General features: G+C 41.2%; 1 protein-coding gene across 2 annotated transcripts in view; it reads left to right on the top strand.

Annotated features, from left to right (window-relative positions):
- LOC134337471 (spindlin-1-like) overlaps positions 1–26,462 on the top strand; it is a 130,198-nt gene extending 103,736 nt beyond the window's left edge. For both annotated transcript variants that reach the window (XM_063032510.1, XM_063032512.1), the window contains exons 4-5: positions 277–510; positions 13,155–26,462. In XM_063032510.1, coding sequence (XP_062888580.1) covers positions 277–510; positions 13,155–13,354 — 434 coding nt within the window. In that variant the 3' untranslated portion in view covers positions 13,355–26,462. The remainder of the gene's footprint in view (positions 1–276; positions 511–13,154) is intronic.
- The last annotated feature ends 748 nt before the right edge of the window (positions 26,463–27,210 follow it).

Genomic DNA, 27,210 nt, shown 5'->3' with positions numbered 1-27,210 from the left:
TTCCACCTACCTCCATTCAATATCCAACTTCCAGTAGGAACAATCTCTGATTAGCAATTAGAACTGAAGTACAAGTAGGAAATGCTGGGAATATTTCATCAGGCAGCTTCTATGGACTAAGATGCACTTTAGATTGCTGACCTCACGATTGATCTGGGGAAAGATCAAACAGGTTTTCTCTCATAAGGAGCCAGCACAGGCTAGAAGGACCAAGTGGCCCTTTGCAAAGGATTGTTGGATTTTGCTATTGACTCTTGATCCCTGCCTTTCCAACAGGTCGAACAAAAATAATGGATGGGGATTTGGCGGAGCTAATAGTTGGCAAAGCAGTGGAACACATGTTCGAAAAGGATGACGGATCCAAAAATGAATGGCGAGGGATGGTGTTGGCACGTGCACCTGTCATGACCACTTGGTATTATATCACCTATGAAAAGGACCCTGTTCTGTATATGTACCAACTACTTGAGGATTACAAAGAGGGAGATCTCCGCATCCTGCCAGATTCAGGTACGTATTTGGTTGCAGATCTGTGTCGCTGTAGTACTTTCAAAAGCCATGTATACACACGGCGCACCAGGTCATTTCCAAGTTTTAAACTCAGGCTGTTCACGGGGCATTATATTTAGGAGGCACCTTAGCTTTATAGTGGTTTTAATAAGCACGGGTTTGCCACCATTCGTCAGACATGGCATCTGGTCATACGTTATCAGAAATGACCTGATATTTCCTTTCTAATAAGCAGAATTGATTAGATTGATTTATGAAGATGACCACTCCATTGGAAACAAAAGAGTGAGCCAAAGAATACATAGAGGAGGCCTCACCTCATAGAGATTGAAGTATCCACACCCACCACCAAAAAAGGTGCCCCCCCCCAGATACAACTCTGTCTCTGAGAGCTCTGGCAAAGCACTATGTGCCATTATTAGGGGGAGGGGAAACTTTAACATTTTCTCTGCCCATTGGTGGGAAGCTTTGCTGAAAAAGCATCAGTGAGCTAAAAGTTATCAATTGAGAAATATGTTCCAAAGGAAATGAAGTTTCAAGATGGCCTCCTCATTAGAGGCAACATTGGTTACACAGCTAAGCCATCTCAGAAGCTTTTATCATCTGACTCTGCTGCCAATCCTGGTAAGTGCGCTGTAATTTTCTTTTTTGTTTTATAGGTCAAAATAACTATAAAGATTTCTGTTAAAACCTTAACCAACAAAGGCTCCATGTTAAGATGTCCTGAAACTATAATGTTTGCTTTGCTTGCAATAAAATAAAGTTACTGTTATCTAGTTGCTTTGTGAGATCTCTTTACTTTTTGAGTGAAAAACATTTGCAGTTTGGATGTAATCTGGAGTCCTCAAGTGTCATTCCAGTGTTACTCTTAGCAGTGTAGATGAACAGAGGGATCTTGGGGTCTAAATTCATGGATCCTTCAGAGTTGCTACATAGATTGATAGGGTCGCTAAGAAGGCGTGTGTTGTGTTGGCCTTCATTTGTTGGGTGATTGAGTTCAAGAGCCATGAGGTAATGTTGTAGCTCTATAAATATCCTGGTTAGACCATACTTGGAATATTGTGTTCAGTTCTGGTTGCCTCATTATAGGAAGGATGGGGAAGCTTTAACAAGGTAGAGAGAAGATTTACCAGGATGCTGGTTGGATTAGAGAGCTTGTCTTATGAGGATAGGTTGAGCAAGCTATGACCTTTTTCTTTGGAACAAAGGAGATTGAGAGGTGATTTGATAGAGACGTACAAGATTTTAAGAGGTATAGATCAAGTGGATAGTCAAATACTTTTTCCTTGGGTGGAAATGGCTAAAACAAAGAGGCATTATTTTAAGGTGATTGATGGAAAGTATAGGGGTAATGTCGGTGGTACGTTTTTTTCCATAGAGTGTGGATATGTGAAACAACTTACTAGTGGTAGAGACAGATAATTAGGGCCATTTAAGAGACTCTTAGGCACATGGATGATAGAAAAATGGAGGCTATGTAGGAGGGAAAGGTTAAATTGGTCCTAGAGTAGGTTAAAAGGTCGGCACGACATCATGGGCCAAAGAACTGTAGTATTCTATGTTCTGTGAATCTTCCATTAACTACTCTGGTTTCCTTCATAGTCTTATTGGGTAAGGGAGAGTGAAGTTTTCGAATGCATCACTGTCCTTGATAACTTACAGTCTACACGACGCAGATTGTGCTACTTGAATGTTGACCTTAATCACAAAGGTTATGGAGTATAGAAACGGAAAGGTTTGATGCAGGCACTTAGTGAGATAGGATCGGGAGTACCTTGCACAATTTTGCTTTCTATATTTAAAGGAGGATGTGCCTGCCTGTAGGAAGTGCCTTGAAAATTCACCAGGTTAATTTCTCAAATAAAGAGACTGAACTATTAAGAAAGGTTGAATAAGTTAAGCTTGCTCTCTTCAGAGTATAGGAGAGTGAGAGGCAGTCTTATTGAAACCTGCAAGATACTGAGAGAGACTGATGGGTGGATGTTGACAAAACGTTTATCCTAGATGGGTTACCTAGAACTTGGGTGAATACTTTCAGAACAGAGATGACCTTCAGAGAGAGCGATGGGTATCAGTTTCTCCCGGGGTGGGGTGGTTGGAATTCTCCATCCTAGTGAACTGAGCCATTGAATACTGTACACTAACAAGGATTTAAACTGCAAGGGAGTCAGATGACATGGGAGTGAAAAGTGTTGTTGAGACTGGATCAGCCATTATCTTATTGAAAAGTGAGGGAAGACTGATGGGTCAGTTGGCCTGTCTTATTTCTTATTGTCTTGTGTGGATATTATTGTAAGCTGATTGGGGCCTCAGTCCTGTGGCATCCCACAGGGTCACTCTTTGCTAGTGCGAAATAAACTGAACTTGCTCCAAAACGTGGACGCATCTTCCTCAGGTGTTGGGTTTGTGGTGTTCTCTATGAACTCCTGGTACTGTTTGTCGTAATGCCCTTAGCTATGTTGCACTTTGCAGATAACCTGATTATTGAAAAGCCTAAAACCTCAGCAGGGCAGCAGTGAGATGTGGCCTTCCAGCAAGAACTCTTCTGGGAAAAGAGAAAAGCTAGAGTCGGCCATTCAAGCCCTCATGCCTGCTTCACCATTTAGTAAGATCATGATTGATTGCGTACTTCAGTGGAGCTCTCTGCACTAACCTTGCATCCAAAAATCTTTTGGTCTCTGAAATGTGCTCAACTATTGAACTTCTACTGCTCTCTTGTGCAGAAAATTCCAAAGATTTGCTGTCTTCTTCATCTCCCCTCTTGAATGCCTGACCCGTTATTTTTATATTGTGACCCCGGTCCCAGGCATCTATCCTCAGAACTCATTCATTTCTTTTTAACATTCTAATGAGATCTTTTCTCACTCTCCTAATATTCTAGAGGGTATAGGTCACTCTGCTCAAAAAAAAAATCACCCCATCTTGGGAATGAGCAATTCCTTCATGTCAAAAAATACTGTATAAACATAGCTGGTTTTGCAATAAAAGTTAAGTTGAAGATGGAGCCTGGAGGATTCAGAGATGAGTAGTGTACCTCTGAGGAAAACTCCAGCTTGCAGCCACAGTCTGTATTCTATTCTCTGATCTTGGTTACAGCACTGGCTGGGAAGAGCATAGCCCCCAGTTATTGTGCTCTTGGATGCTCCCTAGTGGCTCACAGTTTAAAGTGCGCGCATGTCTACCTGAGAGTCAGAAGAGGATCAGAATTGGTTATATTCATCAAAAATAGCTCAGTGTCAAAGCACACACATGAACTGCCGGCTCTTGGGTGTTCATTCAACGACCTGCCCTTGCAGCAGCAATGCAGAGGGAATTGGTTATCCTTAGCAAGGAAGAGGAAATTAATTAGAGAATTCCCACAGAGTAGTATGTGTTATCTGCACATTTCAGTCGCATTGCAGAGACTGTAATCATTACCTGTTGAAATATGGTGGAGAGTCACCTTACTTAATTGGAGGATAAAATAAAATATAATCTGAGAAATTTGGAGGAACAAATGTGTAGGGAGTATCGTCGTTGCAGTGCTGCAGAACCAAAGATAACAAAGTTGGATGGGTGTGAATTAAGCACCGAAATCCAAAGAGCCAAAACAAAGTTGTATTTATTTATTCATCGATGGATTGGAATACAAAGTGGAATAGTCTTTTCGAGCCGTGCTGCCCAGAAATCCCCTGATTTAATCCTAGCCTAATACACAGGGAAATTTACAGTGACCAGTTAACCTACCAAGCGGTATGTCTTTGGACTGTGGGAGGAAACCTATATGGTCATGGGGACATCATACGGATTTCTTACAGGCAACAGCAGGAATTGAACCCAGGTCGCTGGTACTGTAAAGCATTATGCTCAGTACTACACTACTGCGAAGTTTGCATGATGGGCAGGGAGCGATTGGCCATCAGACATCTACCTCTCACACCTCTGACCTTCCGATCTTCCACTGGACTCTCCACTGAAGCCAGCGGGAAAACACAGAGGTGCTGAGGAGATGCTGCTTGCAGGATAACTCCCAGGCAGACACACATCCATTTTAAACAATGAGCACCTCACATCTGACCCTCAGCCTTATTCCAAGGAGGGCTGGAGCACAAACAGAAACAGAGTCCCAATCCTATGGAAGACGGTAAGTTCAGGTGAAAGCATAAATTATTTTGCTTTATTTTATATTTTAATTCACAAGATCACAAGACAAAGGAGCAGAAGTCGGCCATTCGGCCCATCGAGTTTTGCTGCCACTCCACCATGAGCTGAACTATTCAACCATCTTGTTCCAATTTCCGGCTTTTTTCCCGTATCCTTTGATACCCTGGCTAATTAGATACCTATCAATCTCCTCCTTAAACACCCTCAATGATCGGACCTCCACAGCTGTATGTGGCAACGAATTCCATAAATTCACGACCCTCTGGCTAAAAAAATTTCTCCTCATCTCTGTTTTAAATGGGACCCCCTAATTCTAATTCTTGTTTATATTCTCATTTACAACATAGAAAGAGGTCACTCACCCATCTATGTTCATGTCCATGTTGGCTCACAGTGAAATCCCATCAATCCCATTCCTTCACTTCTCTGCAATCTATTCTCTCTTTGCTGGTATTTTTGATTAAATATATTTTATAAAAATAGATTTTTCACTACAAATCTGTTTGAAGAGTTAATATATCCGAGGCAGTGGCTCAGAGTCACCCTTTTCACTAAATGCATTTCCAGTGCGGAGGGTCAGTTTCTGGGCAGGCAACGTAGGTTGGTGCCTGCCAGCCTACATTTTCCATTGAGTTCAAAGTTAATGTTATATAAGCCTGAGAAGACTTTATTCATCATATACGCGGGAAAGCACTGATCATTTTTTTAACGTATATATCACCACGTACAACTCTGAGATTCATTTTCTTGTGGGCAAGAGCTTGACGGCTGAGGGGTAGCAACTGCTCTTGAACCTGGTGGTGCGAGTCCTGAGACGCTTGTACCCTCTAGAGGTAGGGGTCATGATTTAAGGGTGAAAGGTGAAATGTTTCTGTGGAAAATGAGGGAGAAGCTCTTCACCCAGAGGGTTGTGGGAGTGTGGAACAATCTGCCAGCAGAAGTGATGATGTGGGTTTGATTGCAATATCTAAGAAAAATTCGGATTAGTACATTGATGGGAGGGGTATGGAAGGCTACAGTCAAGGTGCAGATGAATGGGACTAGGCAGAATAATAGTTCAACATGGGTTGAAGTGCCTGTAGTACTCTATAACTCCAATAGCCTTGCACAACTAATCTTGATGGCACAGGAAGGATTTAAAAAAAATAATCATGGTTACTTTTCCAGATTGTTAACCAGTTCTTGTGTACAAGGATTACATGAAATAGGTGCAAGCTTTGAGCGATGGCCCAGGTGTTTGTCTGTGTATAGCGCAGGACGCAATCTGGCCAGCTGAGCTGGTTTATTGAAGATGGAGGTCTTCAGTGCCTCCGTTTGGCTTGGTCTGCAGGTACTGAGGATGTGAATGGGGGATTCTGCAGCAGATGGAGCTGAAGTGGATGCAGTGAACGAACGATGGGGAGATGTGCCGTTCATATCATCAACCATTGCACAGTCACAAGAAGGCACTTGGTGCATTGGGGAAGAACTTGTTTATCCTGTATTGGGCAAGTGGTTTCTCTATTTTTTATCCGCTATAAACATCACCAGGCACCTTTGATCCAAGATTTAATCCTGAGATTTTTCTGTGCAGTGAGTTGAGTGCCAAGGTTTATAATCTCACTAACAATAAAATGCAACATGGTGTGCATTTATTCACTGGTAAAACTGATGTGGACTACTTCTCCAGAAGCTCGCAGAAATACAGAATGGTTGAAAGCACTGAAACAGCTGCTTGGCCTGTCAGTTTATTTCTGAAAAAACCAGTCCAAGTTGTTCCACTCTCCTTACAGCCCCTCTGATTAAATGTCCAGCTTCTATTTGAATGCCCACCATAGAACCAGCCTCCACTATTATCCCCAGTAGTGCATGTTAGACCTGACTACTCAGTGTAATAAAGAATTCTCATTGTCTCAATTTGCTTCCTTTACCAGTCAACTTCACTCTGTCCCTTGGTGCTCGAACCCTCCACCAGTGAGAATGGTATTATTTTCTATGCACTCTCTTTCTAGTTTTCATGGTTATTTTAAGAGACTTAGATAGAGTGGACAGCCAGTGGCTTTATCCCAGGGCAGAAATAGCTAGAACATGAGGGCATATTTTTAAAGTGATTGGAGGAAAGTATAGAATCAGAATTAGGTTCACTATCACCGGCATATGTTGTGAAATTTGTTGTCTTTGTGGCAGCTGTACAATGCAATATACAATAATGGAAAAATGTGAATTACTGTAAAAAAATATAAAAAGTTAAATATGTACAAAAATAAAAATCAAAAGAAGTAATGAGATAGTGTTCATGGGTTCAATGTCCATTCAGAAATCGGATATCAGAGGGGAAGATGGGGAGGAGGGAGGTTATTTCCACAGAGAGTAGTGGTGTATGGAATACACTGCCAGGGGTGGTGGTAGAGGCAGATACTAATACTTAAATGTCAGACTGCTGGTTATTGATTGCAGCTCAGCGTTTAACACAATCATCCTTACAATTCGTCACACTGGCGCACCTCAAGGATGTGTGCTTGACCCACTGCTCTACTCTCTCTACACCCATGACTGTGTGGCTAGGCACAGCTCAAATGCCATCTATAAATTTGCTGACGCCACAACTATTGTTGGCAGAATTTCAGAGGAGGAGTACAGGAGCGAGATAGATCAGCTGGTTTAGTGGTGTTGGAAAAACAACCTTCCACTCAACATCAGTAAGACCAAAGAATCGATTGTGGACTTCAGAAAGGGTAAGACGAGACAACGTACAGCAGTCCTCATCAAGGGATCAGCAGTGGAAAGGTTAAGCAAATTCAAATTCCTGGATGTCAGCATCTTAGGATATATCCTGGGCTCAACATATCAGTTACAAAAAAGACATGACAGCAGACATATCTCATTAAGAGTTTGAGGAGTTTTTGTGTGGGCATGTAGCCAAGTGGTTAGGGCATTCGACTAGCAACCTGAAGGTTGTGAGTTCAAGCCCCAGCCGAGGGAACGTGTTCTGTCCTTGAGCAAGGACAAAGTACACATAACCACACAGTGCTCTGTGACGACACTGGTGCCAAGCTGTATGGGTCCTAATGCCCTTCCCTTGGACAACAGTGGTGTCGTGGAGAGGGAAGACTTGCAGCATGGGCAACTGCCGGTCTTCCATACAACCTTGCCCAGGCCTGCGCCCTGGAGAGTGAAGACTTTCCAGGCACAGATCCATGGTCTCGTAAGACTAACGGATGCCTTAATCTGTATGTCACCAACTATCTACAGATGTACCATAGAGAGCATTCTGATTGGCTGCATTACCATCTGCTTGGGGGGGGGGAGGCAGCGATGACGGGCACAGCACGGGATTGAAATAAGTTGCAGAAAGTTGTAAACTCAGCCAGCTCCATCATGGCCAGTAGCCTCCTCAGCATCCAGAACATCTTCAAGGAGCAAAGCTTCAAAAAGATGGCATCCATCGTTAAGGACCCCCATCATCCAGGGCATGCTCTCTTCTCATTGCTACCATCAGGGAAGAGATACAGGAGCCTGAAGGTACACACTCAATGATTCAGGAACAGCTGCTTCCCCTCTGCCATCGTTTTCTGAAAGGACATTGAACCCATGAACACCACCTAACTACTTTTATTTTCTGTTTTTGCACTGCTTATTTAACTATATATTTGTGTACTGCTGCTGCATAACAACAAATTTCATTACATATGCCAGTTACGTTAAACCTGATTCTGATACATTAGGGACATTTAAGAGACTCTTAGACATAGGCACATGGATGAAAGAAAAATAGCAGGCTATGTGGGAGCGAAGCATTAAAATGATCTTGAAGTAGGTTTAAAGATCGTCACAATACTGCAGTCAGAATCAGAATCAGGTTTATTATCACCGGCATGTGACATGAAATTTGTAAACTTAACAGCAGCAGTTCAATGCAATACATAATCTACTGGTAATGTTCTATGTTCTGTCTTCTTGCAGTTTCTGTGTTTCAAAGGGAATAAGTACAGCTTTTCTGGTCTGTCACAACACAAGACCCTTTATCCCCGGAATAAATCTCATTCACTTTCTCTCCATAACCTTTACACCTTTGCAAATGTGTGGAGCCCAGAACTGGGCTCTGCTCCAGTAGTGATTGGGTCCTTTTAAAGACTTCCTTACTCTTGTGCATAATGCCTCTATTTTAACCACTTTCTCAATATGCTTTGGCACTTTCAACGTACTTTGCATATGCACCCCAATCTCTCTGTTTGTGCACCTCTCTTAGAATTGAACTGGCATGTTTATTTTTGTCTCTTGCTACTATAATGTAACACTTCACATTCTTAGCATCAAGTTGTATCTGCTACCCATTTTTTGATTCTTACAGTCTGTCTGTATTTCCTTGGAGCCCATAATTCAGCTCCATACAGTTCAATAAATCTTCAAAGTTTGTGTCCTGGGTAGATGATGAAATTGTGTTTTGTACAGCCAAGTCCCAATCAATATATAGTCTAAGGATTCAAAGTACCCTTATTATCTAAGTATATAAGCAGTATACAACCCTGAGATTTGCCGTTTCCACAGACAGCCATGAAACAAAAACAACTATGGAACACGTTCACAGAAAAACATCAACCCCACCCCCATGTGCAAATGGTAACAAGAACATCACCCCCCCATGTGCAAACGGTAACAAGAACATCACCCCCCCATGTGCAAACGGTAACAAGAACATCAGCCCCCCCATGTGCAAACGGTAACAAGAACATCAGCTCCCCCCCACGCGCACAAAAACAAATTATGCAAACAGCAACAAGAAAGAACGAGCGAAAACACGGAAAATAAAATACAAAATGAAAAGAGTGCATATTCAGTTGAGCTCGGTGTTCATTAGTCCAATCCGCAAACTGCAGACTCAGTACTTTGGTACCATCCTCTGACAGCATCGGGGGGAAAGAGAGAGAGAGACCATTCGAATGCAGGAATCTTCCTTCAGGAACAATGAGCTGGAGGGTGAGAGAGACTGTCAGATGCAGACACCTTGCTCCGGCAGCGGCAAGCAAGAGGCTGGCTGATGATACTGAACAATCGCTCACCTTTCACACTCATCTCTGTTTCAATCTTCCTCAACGCTTTAGTCGGTGGGATCGGTGAGAAGTGGAGTAATGTTGATGAAAGCAGTGGTCCTTGTACAGACTCCTGGGGAACAGGGAGGCTGTGATCGAATCTGATGCAGCTACTTAATATGAAGATTGCAATTAGAGTGGTTTTCAGTCAGAAAACAATTTTTCATTGCTATGTTTCCAGTTACTTGGGCTAACTTATATGTGTACTCCTATGGTACCCTTTTTATTTAGTGGCCTTCAAGCTTATTATATGACTTAAGTAAGTTTTGGAAATCAATATATATATAAAATATCTCACATGGACTATATTTTCCTCATTGACAGTCTCTTACTTCAGATAACTTTTTTTAGTTAGGTTAACACACACAAAATACTGGAGGAATTCCCGTATCTGCAACATCTCGTGTTGTTATTTAGTTAGACCTACATTTTCTTTAATAAGTCCACAATGGCTTTCGCTAATCAACCCACATTTCTCCAAGTAGCTTCCAATTCTGCTTCTGCTTATTGTTAAGAAATATTTATAATTATCCCCAAAGGGAAGACAGCAATGTGCTATACAACCACTTAAGTGGGACAGAAGTGACACATCAGAAAATGTGATTAAATCGTCTTATTCATGTGTAAAAAATAAACTAGTGAAAAGTTAATTTAAAATCATGTAGATTAAAGATTTTACACAACAGTTGAGTCAAATTATGGGCTGGAAAGTACCAGAGGGACCAATTGTTGGGAAGCAGCCTTTTACTATATGTGTGATTTGTTTTTCTTCTCTTTATTCATTAGTGTCCAATGATGTTTCTTATATTGTCGGTCCATTATTGCTCTTGAGTAACATGATGAAAAGCTGCCTTAAATGTTCCCTTGCAAACTGTTCCCACCATCCTGACTTGGAAATCTAACACTTCTGGGACATGCTAGATATGCTAGAGCACATCGATGTTAGGAAACAGGATGTGCCGAAACTTCTGAAAAACATTAGAATAGCTAAGTCCCTGGAGCCAGTTGGGATAAACTCTAGGTTACAACAGGAAGGGAGGAAAGAGATTGCCGTACCTTTGGCGATGACCTTTATGTCCTCACTGGCCACAGGGGTAGTACCAGAAGATTGAAGGGTGGCAAATAATTATTCCTGTTCAAGAAAGGTAGCAGGGATAATCCTGGGAATTATAGACCAGTGAGCCTTGCATCAGTGGTGGGCAAACTATTAGGAAGGATTCTCAGAGACAGGATTTACGAGTATTTAGAAAAGCATAGACTGATTAGGGATAGTCATCAAGGCTGTGTGAGGGGCTGGTTGTGCCTCACAAGCCTGAATGAATTCTTTGAAGAAGTGGCCAAAACAAATTGAAGAGGATAGAGCAGTGGATGTGATGCATATGGATTTTTGTAAGATGTTTAACCAAGTTCCTCATGGTACCTTCATTCAGAAAGTCAAGGCAAGGGATCCGGGGAAACTTGGCCGTAAGGATTCAGAATTGGCTTGCCTACAAAAGGCAGATGGAGTGGATGGGGGTATATTCTGCTAGGAGGTCAGTGATTAGTGGTGTTACACAGGGATATGTTCTGGGACCCCTGCTTCTTGGGATTTTTATAAGTGACTTAGAGGAGGAAGTGGATGGATAAGTTAGTAAGTTTTCAGGTGACATGAAGATTGTTGGTGTTGTGGATAGTGTGGAAGGTTGTCGAAGGTTACAACATTTTATTGATAGGATGCAAAGCTGGGCTGAGAAGTGGCGGATGGAGTTCAGTCTGGAAAAGTGGGAAGTGATACTTCTTAAAGGTTGAACCTGAAGGCAGTACAGAGTTAATGGCAGAATTCTTAGCAGTGTGGAGGAACACAGAGCTCTTGGGGTCCACACCCATAGATCTCCGAGAGCTGCCACACAAATTGATAGGGTGGTTAAGAAGGTGTATGGTGTGATGGCCTTCAAAAGTCAGGATTGAGTTCAAGAGCCACAAGGTAATGCTGGAGCTCTATAAAACCCTGGTTAGACCACTCCTGGGGTATTGCGTTCAGTTTTCATCGTTTCAATATAAGAAAGATGTGAATGCTTTAGAGAGGATGCAGAGGAGATTTACCAATATGCTTCCTGGATTAGCGAGCATATCTTATGAGGATAGTTTGAGCAAGCTTAGGGCTTTTGTCTGTGAAGCGGTGGGTGATAGGAAGTGACTTCATAAAGGTGTGTAAGCTAAGAGGCATAGATCGAAAGGACAGCCAGAAACTATTCTCAGGGCGGAAATGGCTAATATGTGAAGGCATGATTTTAAGATGATTGGCGAGAAGTACAGGGGAAATGTAAGAAATAATTTTTTTAAAACTCAGGCAAGTGCATGGAACACTCTTTTGGGAACGGTGGGAGAGGCTCATACGTTAGGTCTCACATGGTAGAAATCATGGGTTGGAGATGTACTGATGTCAAAGTGGTATAGTGGCAGATCTCGTACAGCTCCAAACAACCCAGGTTCAATTCTGCCCTCCAGTACTATCTGTACATAGTATACATGATCTTCTTGTAACTACGTTGGTTCCCATGGGTACTCCAGTTTCCTTTGACTGCCCAAAAAAGTGTTGGCTTTTAGATTACTCAGTTATTTTAAATTAGTACCAGTGTAGGTACCTGCTGTGAGAATTGGTAAGTGGGTGCTAGATGTTAATGGGCATGTAAAAAAATAGTTTACAGGAAAGGGATGACTCTACAAGGGTGAATGGTGGCCTCCTATATGGTTATGAAATGCTTCATAGGTTTCTGCAGTGTATTTTGTAGGGGAGTGAATATTGAGGGAAGTGGTTATAGTGTTCAGAGAATTCTGTTGCTCTGTGCTCAATGGTGTTGAGTTCATGAATCGAGTTAGAGCTGAGAAGAGAGCAATATCTCGTCACACTGCTGACATGCCTTGTACATAAATAATGGAAAGCTTTAAAGTGTAGTAAAGTTTCACTGGGTATATGATATCAAGGCTCACCTGCTCTTGTAAAGACTGGGTACTTCAATGAGGGAGTCGTGTAGAGCAGTGGTCCCCAACCACCGGGCTGCAGACCAGTACCAGGCCTCAAAGCATGTGCTACCAGGCCGCAAAGTATGTGCTACCGTGCCACGAGGAAACAATATGATTTGGCGATATGAAAGGATAGGAGTCAGCTGCACTTTTCCTCATTCCCTGTCACGCACTGTTGAACTTGAACACCCCCCCCCCCCCCGTTGGCCGGTCCGCAAGAATATTGTCAATATTAAACCGGTCTGTGGTGCAAAAAAGGTTGGGGACCCCTGGTGTAGAGTACACAGCCTCTACAATTAATTTGAATGTCTTATAACTGGAGATGAAAATCAACAATTGTTGTAGTAATTTTTGTAAATTATTGAAAAAGGCGTTTAAGAGTACAAATTGTATTGGGTGAAGTATTAATTGCATGTTTTGTTGTGACAGAGAACAAGCAAGTTCTGCCGACTGAGCCTGGCGAAGTGATCGAAAGTCTCGTGGGAAAGCAAGTGGAGTATGTGACCGAAGATGGCACAAAGAGAACGGGGTTGGTGATTCACCAAGTGCAAGCCAAACCGTCAGTCTATTTCATCAAGTTTGATGACGATTTTCACATTTATGTGTATGACTTGGTCAAAACCTCCTAGCTGCATGCAACGCTTGTCATTGCCTTCACTAAGAGATTTTACTGTGAACTGTGAGCTGATCACTGAAGAGACTTGTGTTCTTTATGTTAGCCCTCCATGTGTTCATTTACGAGACTTTGAAAGGTGACGTATACACATCCATATTTTTGACATTTCCCTAGCACTTGGCTCAGCACGGTGTTTTGTTACACCAATCATTGTGATCATCCCAGCTTCCGCGGGTTGTAACATTGTCTGCAAGGCCAAAGGAAAGGTCCTTCGCTGCTGAGTTTTGTGGTCCCAGCACTGTTGGACTCCTGAACTTACAAGGATAAGTTTTTCCTTTTGTTTCCACTGTGATCTTTTTGATGGGAACAGCTTGTGCGAGGGATTAAATGTGACTGCGGTCACCGTGGGCTACACTAGGCTTCCCTATAACTGGCTATGGCAAGGCTCCTTCCTCTTGAGTGGAGGGTGTAATTGGGACACAGGGAATACATTGACCAAATTAGGCAATAGAATCCTGTTATAAAAGTGGGTCAAATGGATCCTAAATTGTTTGAAAGATTTTATGTTTGTCTTCAAAATGTGTGATTTATCCTAGATAGAACACATTTTCTAATTTTTGTCAAAAGAGCAGATCAGAAGAAACAAGAATTGAACTTGGTTATGCTGAAGGGCGAAAATATTTTGGGTAGGGAATTACATAAAGCTATGTTTGTGGCTTTTGTTTCACTATTTCTGATTGGTTGTGATGACTGGTGTCATGCATGCTGATCAGCTCCCTTGTAGAGTTTCCTGTGTTAAGCATCCATATGTTATAATGCACTATTCCCATGTCTCACATAGATCCCATGTCGAAGTCTGTGTGTGTGTGTGTGTGTGTGTGTGTGTGTGTGTGTGTGTGAGAGAGAGAGAGGGAGAATTGTTCTGTCATATCTACCATGCTCAGGCTAACAGAAAGAATATTGTCTCTTGGTTGTGCAACTTTTGCAAGACTCATTGGATATCAGATTTGTCTTTATTTTGTGTCCTTGGCTTTGTTTAAAAAGGTAAATATAAGTAGCATTTTGGATATAATGGCCTTACTCCTTTTGAAGCAAAACTCTTCCAACTTTCAGTCCCAACTGTGTGCTTCTGTGTGGGAGGTGTGCTTTCCCGTGTTCTGTTACTTCTGTTTTGATTATAACTAATAATTTAGAAAGAGGGCTAGAAGGTTTCTCATGGGGAAACAAGCTGCCACCTCCCTTCCAACTCTACTGTCCCTCCCCTCTTTAAAACAAATGCCTTTGTCCATCAGCCAGAACTCTGTGCAACTCACCGAACACACGTAACCAGAAACAATCCTATCTGCTCCCTCCCCCCCCCAAAAGAAGCAGTAAAGTAGGAGGGGGCAGGATGATGTGGCAACGAAGTTAAAATTTTTACTTGATCCAGTGTGAAAGATTACTGCACTTGGTGAACTTTCCTTTGTTCTGTCTCTGAACTAGATGGGGAAATTCTGACGATTGGCAGTGTTAACACAGCAAAGCACTTAAGCTGCTTCTGTAGGAGTGTTTCAGGAGCAGTTACTTGTTGGGCATTGTCTCTCTCTCGTCGTCAGAGCACAGTGGCTGAACAACTAAGGTCACTCACAGTGGCTCTGGGATTTCCTGCTTCTATGCACTGAATCAGGGAAGTCACTGCTGGTTAAATGAGGGAATGTCAGTGAAGGATGACAGCCTCATCGGCATTTTCCCACACAGTCCAGGCGAGCATGTTATTATCCATGTGTGGTAAAAGTCTGCTTGGCATGGGCAGAGCCTCCACACCCTGGAGGGGAAATACTTCATTATGTCATGAGAATTATTTTTAATTCTCTCTTTGCTTTCAGTCTCTACTTCATAAAGCATGTCAGAGTTACAGTCCCTACGCCTTTATCAGTGTGTGCTCAATGCTAAATGTTCGGAGAGACAGGAAATCGTTACATTCCTGCCAATAAATATAACATATTGATTTGCTGCTGCAATTTGAGATCATTAGACATAGGAGCAGAATTAAGCCATTCAGCCCTTTGAGTCTGTTCTGTTATTTAGGGAGAATGTTTCACATAACAACAGCATGGTATCAGCTCGGGTTGACAGTGCTGTTTGATGTCTGTGAATTTGGATTAAGGAGCACAACCACGGATGAAGCCATTTCCAATTTAGATTGCCATTGAGTGAAAAGAGCAGAGGTTCAGACTTGCATGTAGAAAAGATAACCTAAATTCTGTAAGATCTCAATGGCCCAAATAATTTTGCTCACAGACTTTTTACTGGTCGTTATTATTTTAAGCAGTGATGCCAGCCTTAAAAGTATCATCTTAGATGGAAGTCATTGAATGGTCCCACTGCTCAAGAAGAGAGAATCTATTCTCATCACCATGATGGGAACTCCATCTTGGAAGGTTGTCAGAGGAGTCAGTTTTGCTGTTAGATCATTGTTCCCTCCCAAATTAATTACCACATCACTCCCATTTTACTGCACTATCAGTTTTTATTTAGCACTTGATGTTGCTACTAATTATACAGTACCAGCAATGAGTATGGGCATTGCCAATGCTGAACGTGGTTTCCTAAACTAGACTTTAAGCTTGGCAGACTTGTACAAAGTTCAGAGTAAATTTATTATCTTAAGTACATATATGTCATTGACCGTGAGATTCATCTTCTTGCAGGCAGTCATATTAAATACAAGAATCATAGTAGAATCAATGAAAGGCCACATCTACAGAGTGGACAAAAAAAAGTGCAAACAAAAACCCATAACAAATTGTGCAAGTATAATAAGAAAATGAATGAATGAATAAATAAGCAATAGATATAAAAAATATGAGCTGAAGTGTCCTTGAAAGTGAGTCCATAGGTTAAAGGAACAATCAGTGATGGGGCGAATGAAGTTAACCCCTCGGGCTCAAGAGATGATGTTTGAGGGTTAATAATAGTTCCTGAACCCTGGTGGTGTGGGTCCTTGGGCTCTTGTACCTTCTTCCTTATGGTAGCAACAGGAAGAGAGCACGGCCTGTTTGGTGGGGTCCCTGATGATGGATGCTGCTTTCCTGCAACAACGCTCAGTATAGATGCGCTCAGTGGAGGGGAAGGCTTTACCTATGATGGACTCAGCTTTATCCACTACTTTTTGTAGGCTTTTCCATAAAAGGGCATTGGTGTTTCCATACCAGGCCGTGATGCAACCAGTCAATATAATCTCCTTCACTCATCCATAGAAGTTTGTCAGAGCTTTAGATGTCATGCCGAATCTTCGTAAACTCTTAAGGAAGTAGAGGCACTTTCTTCATAATGGCACTTAAATGTTGGACCCAGGACAGATCTTCTGAAATGATAACACCGAGGAATTTAAAGTTGCTGATCCTCTTGGCCTTTGATCCCCTGATGAGGACTGATACATGGACCTCTGGCTTTCTCCTCCTGCAGTCAATAATCATCTCTTTCGTCTTGCTGATATTGAGTAAGAGTCTGTTGCTGTGGCACCACTCAGCCAGGTTTTCAGTCTCCCTCCTGTATGCTAATTTGTCACCACCTTTGATTTGGCCAACAACAGTGATATCAGCAAACTTAAATAGGGGCATTGGACATGTGCTTAGCCTCACAGTCATAAATATAACTGTGAGTAGGGGCTAAGAACACAGACTTGTGTTGCACCTGTGCTGAGGGAGATTGTGGAGGAGGTGTTCCTGCCAATCTCAACTGACTGGGGTCTCCAAGTGAGGGAATCGAGGATCCTGTTGCATACAAAGCTATTGAGGCCTAGGTCTTGAAGCTGACTGATCAGTTTCGAGAGGATGACAGTAATGCTGAGCTGTAGTCAATGAAAAGTTTCCTGATGAATGCATTTGATGTTGAGGTGTATGCTACTGGCACAGAAGCGAAAATGCTCTCAAGGTATATGTATATATAATTATAAAATATGCAACACATACAAAAGAAATATTATTCATTATTGATCTATGTATATAAACTTTCTTTTTCTTCCCCTTGCTATTTGGGCTGGGGAGCTGGTGTTATTTTATGGTGCTGTCTTTATCACTCCAGAAATGATTGCTTCTCAGATTAATAATTTTTTTAAAACTCTTTGCATGCTTTTTAACTAGAGTACAACTAATTCTACACTACTCAGTCTTAATTATTTCTGCTATTTAAAAAAAAGGACCTAAATTTACAATACTTGGATTTTAATTAAGTGTCCTGCAAGGATGGTTAGTTCTATGACACTGAACTCTGTAAAAGACAGCGTGTCTATGGACTGTTCAAACCAAGATATTGATAAGTTTCTCGTGGCAGTAGAGTGCAATGAAAAATCCCCAGTATCAAGTAGTGTTTTGCACTATATTCTCAAATGTGCTCCACAGTCAATTGTGAGTAAAAGGACAAGTGATCTGATTTAACATCCTGCCCATTTTTCACAGTAAACTCTGTGTCTTTGTATCTGAGTTAGTAAGTCTGCTAGAGTAGGCTAGAAGGCAGCCACCACATTGATCCATCAAGCAGAGCATAAAGGAAAAAAAATCCCTTATAAATCTTAAGACTTTTTGCTGTAACTTATGTAGCCCTAACTATGGGTTCAGTAGTGTGATGCCTGCAATTGTAGACATATTTGTTGATGGAGTCCCATTGCAGCAGCTAGCCAGATATCTACGTAAATAATTCTGTGAAAAAAATATGTTGATAATGCTTCCAATGCTTCCAACTATAGAATTTTGTCAAAAAGTCTGTCTGGTGTATTAGTGACCATCCTTACATGCACTGGGCTGTATTTCGGTCCAGGCTCTCAACAATATAGTTGACTCAAGGCAAAATTCTGTAATGTTTAGCAGGGCACTCGGTCCAGGGGCATTAAGTGCTTGCTTCGCTAGTGAGACCCACATCTCATGAGGGATTAAATTAAATATATAAAATTGGGAAGTGCTTGTTGTGTATTTGTCCAGGAATTGTTTCTATCAACACATAAAAATCTAAAGGTGAAATATTTTTGTTACCCTCTCGGGATATGAGCATCATTTGCAAGACATAATTTATTGGCCATTGCCAACTGACTTGAGCAGGTGATGGTAGCCCGTATAGTGAGCTGTTTGGCTAGGGGATTTTGATCCATTGGTGATGAAGGAATAAAATGTGACTTGGACTTGACAATCTCCCCCATCCTAGACAGTGGGTTTTGATGAGGCAATGTATGACTATAATTCCCACTTCCAGAAGTGGTGATTGTGGAGAGGGTGGGACTGCTGTGTACGTACATCTACTGATGCTTCTGGACACATCTTCAGTGATGTTCCTGGAATCATCGGGTGTTTCGGATCTTTCAACATCATACAACCTCCTCCAGGTGACCCAGCCGGGGCTGATCAGACCCCAACTTGTGTCCAGATGGCTAGCTACTTATGACTCCATGGCTCCCCTCTTTTGAGCCACAGCCATCTTGAGGCCCTCTCTGCCGCATCGGTGGTACTGCGGATGGCTCTCCTCTTCCTCTCTCCCTCGATGCCCAACATGCTGAAGGCCCTAACTAAAGAACGGGCTACGAATCCCCTACAACCAACCTCCACTGGGAGACACCTCGCTCTCCATCCAGCCTGCTGACAGTTGCTGACCAGTCCTGCATACTTGGAGAGCTTCCTTTCAAATTTTTAATGGATTAAAAACGATAATCTAGAATAGGTCAGGCTGTTTAGACACCAAGAAATGAAAAGATAGGTTAAGAATGGAGGCGCCTTTCACATGGACAAAGGTCAAATTTCAAAATAAATTTATTATCCATATAAGTATATGTCACCACTGAGATTCATTTTTTTGCAGAAATTCATAGTAACACATATAAATATAATACTCAGTGCAAAACTATACACAAAGACTGACACCCAAGGTGTAAAAGAAGGCGAACTTCAACTAGAAAAACAAAACAAGCTAATATAGGATGCTCCCCTTTAAAGGGCAACACTTAACTTATGACCATACTCTGCTGTCCATTTCACTCTTTATTTAAAAGCCACTGTGATATAAAGAGAAAAGCTCCAGGATAATTAAAGCTCATGGCAAACTGCTAACCAGTGTGACTGCTTTCACTGTCCACTTTGTCTAGCAATTACTCTGAGCAAAAATATGGTTTACCCTAACACATCCTGGTCGGTAGATAGTTGGTTGCGCAAGATCTTTGCTTCAGGGACCTGGTGGCGTATGCTCACAAAAATACCTTAGCTGTTGGTTTATAGGTAACCCCAGGACAATTAGAAGGTCGGGCATTGGTATTATTAAATTACACAGTAATGAAGATCACATTTGTGATGTGGTTCCTTAGTTTTATTTCAGAAATTTCATGTAATTTGAGCAGTATTAGATCTATCTACCAGGGTAAACAGTCAAGGCAGGTGGAGAATGCATCATGCTGAGACTGTACAACAGGAATTCGATATATTCGCAATAGGAGCATGCTTTGTGGTTAACAAGGTGCTTAGAATAATGTAGCATAGTTACTGGATTTAGTATTCCAGAGACATGGAATAGTGATCCAAGTTCATCAATCCCACTACAATTGCTGGGGATGTTAAAAACATTACATTAAATAAATCTGTATTTAAAAATAAAAAATCAAAAACTATGAGTGAGTGAAACTCCGAAGTTGTTTGCTAACGATTTTTTTGAAAAAGAAATCTGTTCACTGACTTTTTCTAACCTGGCCTTCAATGAAACCCACACCAAAAAAGTGCTCACTGAAATGGCCTTGTTAAAACACTCAATTTAGGAGCAACTTGCATTGGGGAAGAAGTGCTGGATTTTGTGATGCCAGCATCCTGTGAAGTGTTTTAAAAATACATAATTATATCCATTGGTTATATTTTTATCACCCTGAATGAAAGCAGTTACAGGTCCACAATCCCTTATCTGAAATCTTTGGGGCCAGTTGCATTTCAGAATTCAGAATTTTTGGGATTTCAGAAAATTTATAATTAATCTGTTTCAATGCGGATGGACTTTAGGACCCAGGGGAGCTCTGGACCTGCACACATCCTCCCGTATACTTTAAATCATCTCTAGATTACTTAATACAATGTAAATGCTATTGTAAATAGTTGTTATACTGTATTGTTTAGGGAATAATGACAAGAAAAAAAGTCTGTATATACTCAAAAGACGAGTGCTGGAGAGAGAACTTCCGAGTTTTCCTGATCCGTGGTCGTTTACAAATACTATTACAGTTTATTTATAAAGTAATATACTGTTAAATGAAATAGTGGGATAATTATAGACCATAAATACACTAGTACATTTTATTTCCAACAAAAACATTCAATAAAACATAAAAATATACAGCTTAAAACGAACCGAATCAAACACATGGTAAATGACTTATGGAATAAATGTAGAACGTAAATACTCTAGGACATATACAGGTTCAGACTAAGCTAAATACGTACAGGTACCTGGTGGGCCAGGAACAGGATTCTCAAGTTATGAAGCAGCAGTACAACAGACGGCGTTTTTAACGACTTCTTCAAGTGTCATCTGTCTCATTAACATAGGTTTACGTCTAAGCAATCTCTCTTTAACTGAGTAAACTGCCGTAATCTGTTGCTCACTGATAAATGCATGTTGTTCAAGGCCAGCAATTAACCGATCACACATTTTCACCATATCGTCTATGCGGATTTTTTCACCTGTGTTCACTATGTCATCATCATCACTACTATCTTCATGCTTATCTGTATTTAACACCATTTCAGCAGTTTCCCCATCACTCAAGGAATGCACAACAGATGCATCATTGTCAATGTTCAGCATTTCTTTGAACAAGGCTGTAATATAGATGTCACATTGGGGGGCAAGTAAGTTGCGAAAACATGACTTTTCAGAAGAAGTTCAGCAGGGGGATGTGCGGAGCAGTTGTCCGGGAACAATAAAATTTTACAGATTTCTTCCAGTCCAGCTTGCCTGCATTGAGCTCGTGCCTCTGGTACAAAGTGATTATTGAACCAGTCAGAAAACATTTCTCGGGTTACCCATGCTTTCTAGTTTGCACAATAATGCACAAGTAAATTGTGTACACCTTTCAGATATCTCAGATGTTGGCTTTTTCCAGTCACTGCCAACTTCACCTTGTGTGTGCCTGCTGCATTGGCACACACAAGAATAGTTAACCTGTCCTTAGCATCTTCAAAGCCTGTTGGTGCTCTCTCATCAGCCGTTGTTAATGTTTTTCTAGGAATGTACCGCCAGTACAAAGCTGTTTCATCAGCATTGTTAATTTTTTTATGGCTAAGGTTTTCATCAGATATTATCTTGGCAAATTCGTCAATGTAATTTTCAGCTGCTTCATGATCAGCAAAAGCTTTTTCACCACAGATTTTAAGATATTTTACACCATGAGGCTTCTTAAATTTCTGCAGCCAACCCTCTGAATATTGACAGTCACCTTCAATGTTCAGTTCTTCATGGTATATTTTAGCTTGTTTCATGACCAACATGCTATTCATTGGCATACGTTCACTTCTTCGTTGTCTAATCCACTCAATCAATGCACAGTCAAGATCTTCATTTTTTTGCCCTATGTAGTGTTTTCCTGTTTTTCATTAATTTATGGTCATCACTGTCACTATAAAACTTCAGTAACTTGCCTTTCTGTTTCTTTAAATCATATACAGTGGTAGTTCCGACACCATATTCTTCAGTAAGATGCCGCACAGACACACGACGATCAAGCTTCTGCACTTTCTACGTTATTGATAATGATAGATGCTTCCTTCTATTTTTCTCATTCTTACCTGCAGGGGTATCTGCAGCTCTTTTTGACATTTTCACAGTGAAATTAAATACAAAGTCAACAGTGAACACAAAATATCAGCGAACAGCAAATGCACGTGTAACCATCATGAGTGCTGAGCCACAACTGACGTCTGGTGGCCTCTGCTAGTGCTGCCACGTCACACCTGAGCGACGTCAGCTGTTGGTGCACCAAATGAGCCTTGTTACGACACGTTCCATACTACGAAAAAAACTTCGGTTTTCAGATTTCAGAATTTCAGATAAGGGATTGTGGACCTGTGCCTTTAATAACTTGTATTTATTGAAGCCTTTAACATAGTAACATGGCCCAAGGTTTTTCACAAGTATGTTACCAAATGAGGTTTGATGCCAAGAAACAGAATGGGGCAGCTAATAAAGCTTGGTTGTAGAACTAGATTTTAGGCAGTGTCTTCAAGGAGGAAAGGTTGGTGGAGAGGCTTTAAGTGGAATTCCAAAAGTTGGGGTCCAAGCAATGGTGGAATAAAGGAAGTGCCTCTGAAGTGTTGAGTTGAAGGTCTGTTGGCTGTTGAAGGTTATTCTAGAGGTCTTTGCCATTGTCAAGTATCCATTATAGCTCTTCTTCTGACTGATCAATTAAGCATGATAGCTTTAAATAACTATCGAATCAATGGAGTTCTTTGTATCTAATTCTGTTGCTCAAATCTGCACAGTTCTTCTGCTCCCTAACTTCACTGAAGGATTGGAATAAAACAAGTTGCCATCTTTCAGATGACAAGTGAAATTATCTTACCTGTACTGCCTAATGAATGTGTTGCACTGCAGGGTCATAGCTCAGAGCTCAAGTCTTGGGACAATGAAGTTTTATTTTTAAAAAAAGGATGGCAAGGTTTTTTTTCCTCCAGGGTTTTGCAATAAATAGTTGTTGACTCTCTGCTCAAATCAATCAGGCCAGTTGGAAAATTCAACCAGGCAGTTCTATTATTTAGCATCCTTACAATGTGGAAACAGCTTCCCTGTCAGTGATGCATAGGGTGTCATTCTTTGTGCAGTGCTCCCTTTGATACTCTTTAGGTCCAATTGGACAGTGTTTCTGTGGAGCTGCGATTACTAACACTTCTAGGACAACTTGAGAGGCTTCAGGTAAGTGAGAACTCCTAGTAGTAATCCCAACAAATACTACTAACCTTGCAATTATCACCCAACTCCAAGATTCAGTTTCCTACACAAAAGCATCATCTTCCTCCCCTTGGTGTTCACCTGCCCCACCTCACACCCTACATCTCCATTCGCCCCAGCAACCCACCCAAGCACCAGGGTCTCGTGTCCTTCATTCTGTAATCGTTACCAGCCAAGGGCCTGATGCTAAACGCACAAGTCCACCCTTAGAGGAGTGTAGTGGACAGCACATAACCAGTTTATTAAGACCAAAGCCTTGGTCATGGGAACATTGTCAACTGGTGAGGTAGTAATATTCATTGTCCTGCAGCCTGTTCTCAATGAGTCCCACAAGTCTGGGGGACTATAGATCACCTTGGGTGAGGGTGAGATAGAAGGGTTTTCAACCAGAAAATATATATGATTTTTCTAGAGAATGCAGTTAGAGGAACTACTGCTCATCTGCTGAACAGATTGGAGCACTGAGTGAGAAGGGATATTTGCACTGTAAATGCGTAGGACAAAAATTCCACTGGCTTCTCTAAAATGAGTGGGTGTTGGAATGATTTGTTTGTTAGCAGTGTTTGAAGGCTGTTAAGTCTGCTGTGGTGAAGGTGTTGATTGCAAAAGACCACATATGCCAAGTTGCTAATCTCACTTTATCAGGGAAAATGGCTGAATTTTGTTGCATCGGTATTCTTGTATCATCATGATTGAGCTTCCTGGTAAGATATGAAAATCTGTGTGGCCGTGGCTGGTGGGACATTATTAGACATTAAGAAAATTAAGTAGATAGTTAGGGTTTTAAAAGTTTGATTTTTTTTTTTTTTTTTTGGTGGCAATTTTCAAGCAGGTAATTTGGATTTCACCCAAGATTTAATTTAGTAAGAAATTGAAAGGGTTTTCGCTACTGTGGTTGGTATTGGGATTTTCAGTGTGGAACAACTAGTAATGTTCTTCGGCTTCCCCTCAAGAATCTTTGCCTTTCCTTTGAATCAATTTCAACCCCATCCCACTGTAGCAAAAGAAGGTGTTAATTGTTTTCTGACATTTCCAAGAAAGATGTAAAGGAAATGTAGAAGCCTATTTCACTGCTGCCTTTCACACCATAGACTAACTGTGCAATCATGGTGACCATTAATCATGGTCAGTTCAGTCAATTTGCCATGTCAACTAAACCATATATTCTAGTTATAAGTCCTGAACTGCCGCCATTCCCCTTCACTGTGACGGGGTGAAGGAACACAGGCCTTGAATCTAACCACTCTCTAATCGTGCCATTCCACTTTAAAAGGAATAGGCCATAAAATAGCTTAAAAGGCACGTGTCTGGGAACAGTGAGTGAGAGCTGATGAGTTCTTGCTGATTGTAAAGGCAGATTGCTGAAGAAATTGTAAATGTTATAGGTTTATTATGCTAAATATTATTTGCATTGTGTATGTTCTCCCTGTTAAGGATGTTCTCCTTGTCTTCGGTGTTGTAGAAGGCTTGGGCTCCTCCTAGAGTTAGTTGAATCTGATTGGACCTTCCTCCAGAATTCTGATCCATTGATTTTGTTTTAAAATATCTGTCAGAATTCCTCCTCAACTTTTTATTAATGTACATATCTGGATGGTCTTTGGGTGTGTGAAGTATATTGAAACATTGCAATTTTCATTGATTTGAAGTAATGTTTTGATATCTATCATTGTACATAAGAATTCCCGAGTTGGACAGGTTTGTAGAATACCAACTCCAAAATATTATTGTTAATTCACATGTAGAAATCCTAATTTATTCATGAATTGGAGATACTTACCCAAGCCCTTTGAAATTTCTTCCACAGGATTTACTATTGAAATTAAATGTTAAAATTATTAAAATAGACTTTGTACATTGTTCGGGTCTGAAAAATTCATTTGTCGCAAGTACTTTGGGCCACTATTTAATATTGAATTGGGATTTCTACAGAGAGACAGGCTCCGATAAAAATACAAAAAGCAGAAGTAGGCCATTTGGCCTCTCCTCCCTGTTGCACAATTTCTTAAGATTATAAATTGATCTTTTAATTCTGTACCACTTTCCTGCATTAATTCCACATCCTTTGGTTCCCTTCATGTCCACAAATCCTCTGTCTTGATTAAACTTCACAACCAAGCCTCTACAGCCATCTTCATTAGAGAATTTTGAGAATTCGCCACCCTCTAGACCAGGGGTTCCCAGGTTTTTTATGCCATGGACCCCAGACTGAGACCCCAGGTTCTCAACCCTGCTCTGGATGAAGATCTTTCTTCTTTTCTCTGATTGGTCAACACCTTGTTTCGAAGGTGGCCCCTGTTTCTAGATACCCAAACCAGAGAAAATGTCGTGTCCTGGTAAGGCCCATTAAGAAATTTGCACATTCCAAAGAGATGACCTCTCATTCTTCTAAACATGTACAGGCCTAGCCTGCTTAATCGTCCTGCAATGGCACTACAGTGAGCCCCAAGGGATCTGTGTCATTGCTATACCATGAGTAACACCATAACGGATACACTGGTGCCTAGAACATAAGGTGGTATCCACTGCAGTGCAGAACATATAGGTGCAGGTTCAGTCTCAGTGTGGTGTTTATTCAGATGCTGGGTTTGTACACAGTTGGCCAGATGGAGTAGAGGAGCACTAATCCTGTTTACTATCCACTATCCTTTAGTGATTGGATATTCATTGAGCTCAGCATTAGGCTCAGAAGTTGAGCATCTTGCCAAACAAAATTGTAACTGTTATAACTTGAATGCCAATAGAATTGCATCTGTTTTTAGGGCAGGGAGGGGTGGAATGGTGTCCACAGAAAACTATAAAAAGGGTTGAGAGGATGAGAGTGGTTCAAGCCTTCAACTACCTCAGAACAGGAGAACATTCCTCCTTTCTCTCTGCCCATGGTATGGCTACTGTGGCAGGAAGCCTGGTCTGTAAATACTTGCTACATTTAACATTTAAATATTCAGTGTTAGAACTGATTTTCTTTTTCTCAGCTGGAAGAATCTCAATAGCTTTTAGAGTAACTACATGGGAACCTGCACTAATAGCCACCTCAGAGTGGCAGTGTTTTAAAACAGTTTTAAAAAATTGCTGCATTTTAAATAAAAATAATAAATGTCTTGTTGAGTTTTTTTTTTCAGTTGTGATGTCCTGCAGTCATTTCCATGGAGAAACAAAAAAAAATAAAAACACAAATTACTGAGTCATGGATTGAAATTTCTTTTATTTCCAAATGATTTTGTTCATTTTTACTCCTGATTTTTCTCATTTAAAGTTCGAGGTTCAAAGTAAATTTATTAGCATATACTACCTTGAGATTCATTTTCTTGCAGGCATTCACAGCAGTGCAAAGAAATACAAAACAACGAAACACAAAGACTGAGAAGCAATCAATGTGCAAAAAGCAATAATAGAACATAGAAATGTTGTGCCGACCAGGTAACCTACTCTAGAGACTGCCTAGGATTTCCCTAGCACGTAGCCCTCTATTGTATCCGCTACACCACCGTCAGCGGCAGTGTATTCCATGCACCCACCACTCTCTGTGTGAAAAACTTACCCCTGACATCCCCTTGGTACCTATTTCCAAGCACCTTAAAGCTATGCCCCCTCATGTTAGCCATTTCAGCCCTGGGAAAAAGCCTCTGGCTATCCACACAATTGGTGCCCCTCATCATCTTATATACCTGTATCAGGTCACCACTCATCCTCCATCACTCCAAGGAGAAAAGGGCAAGTACACTCAACTTATTCTCATAAGGTACGTCTTCCAATCCAGGCAACATCCTTGTGAATCTCTTCTACACTTTCTCTATAGTATCCTGAGGTGACCAGAACTGAACAGAGTACTCCAAGTGGGGTCTGACCGAGGTCTTGTAAAGCCATAACATTACCTCATGGCTCTTGAACTCAAACCCATGGTTGGTGCAAATATAAAATCAATTA

Source organism: Mobula hypostoma, chromosome 24 (genome assembly GCF_963921235.1).
Source record: "Mobula hypostoma chromosome 24, sMobHyp1.1, whole genome shotgun sequence".
Classification (NCBI taxonomy): domain Eukaryota; kingdom Metazoa; phylum Chordata; class Chondrichthyes; order Myliobatiformes; family Myliobatidae; genus Mobula; species Mobula hypostoma.
This window is presented reverse-complemented; position numbering and strand designations above follow the sequence as displayed.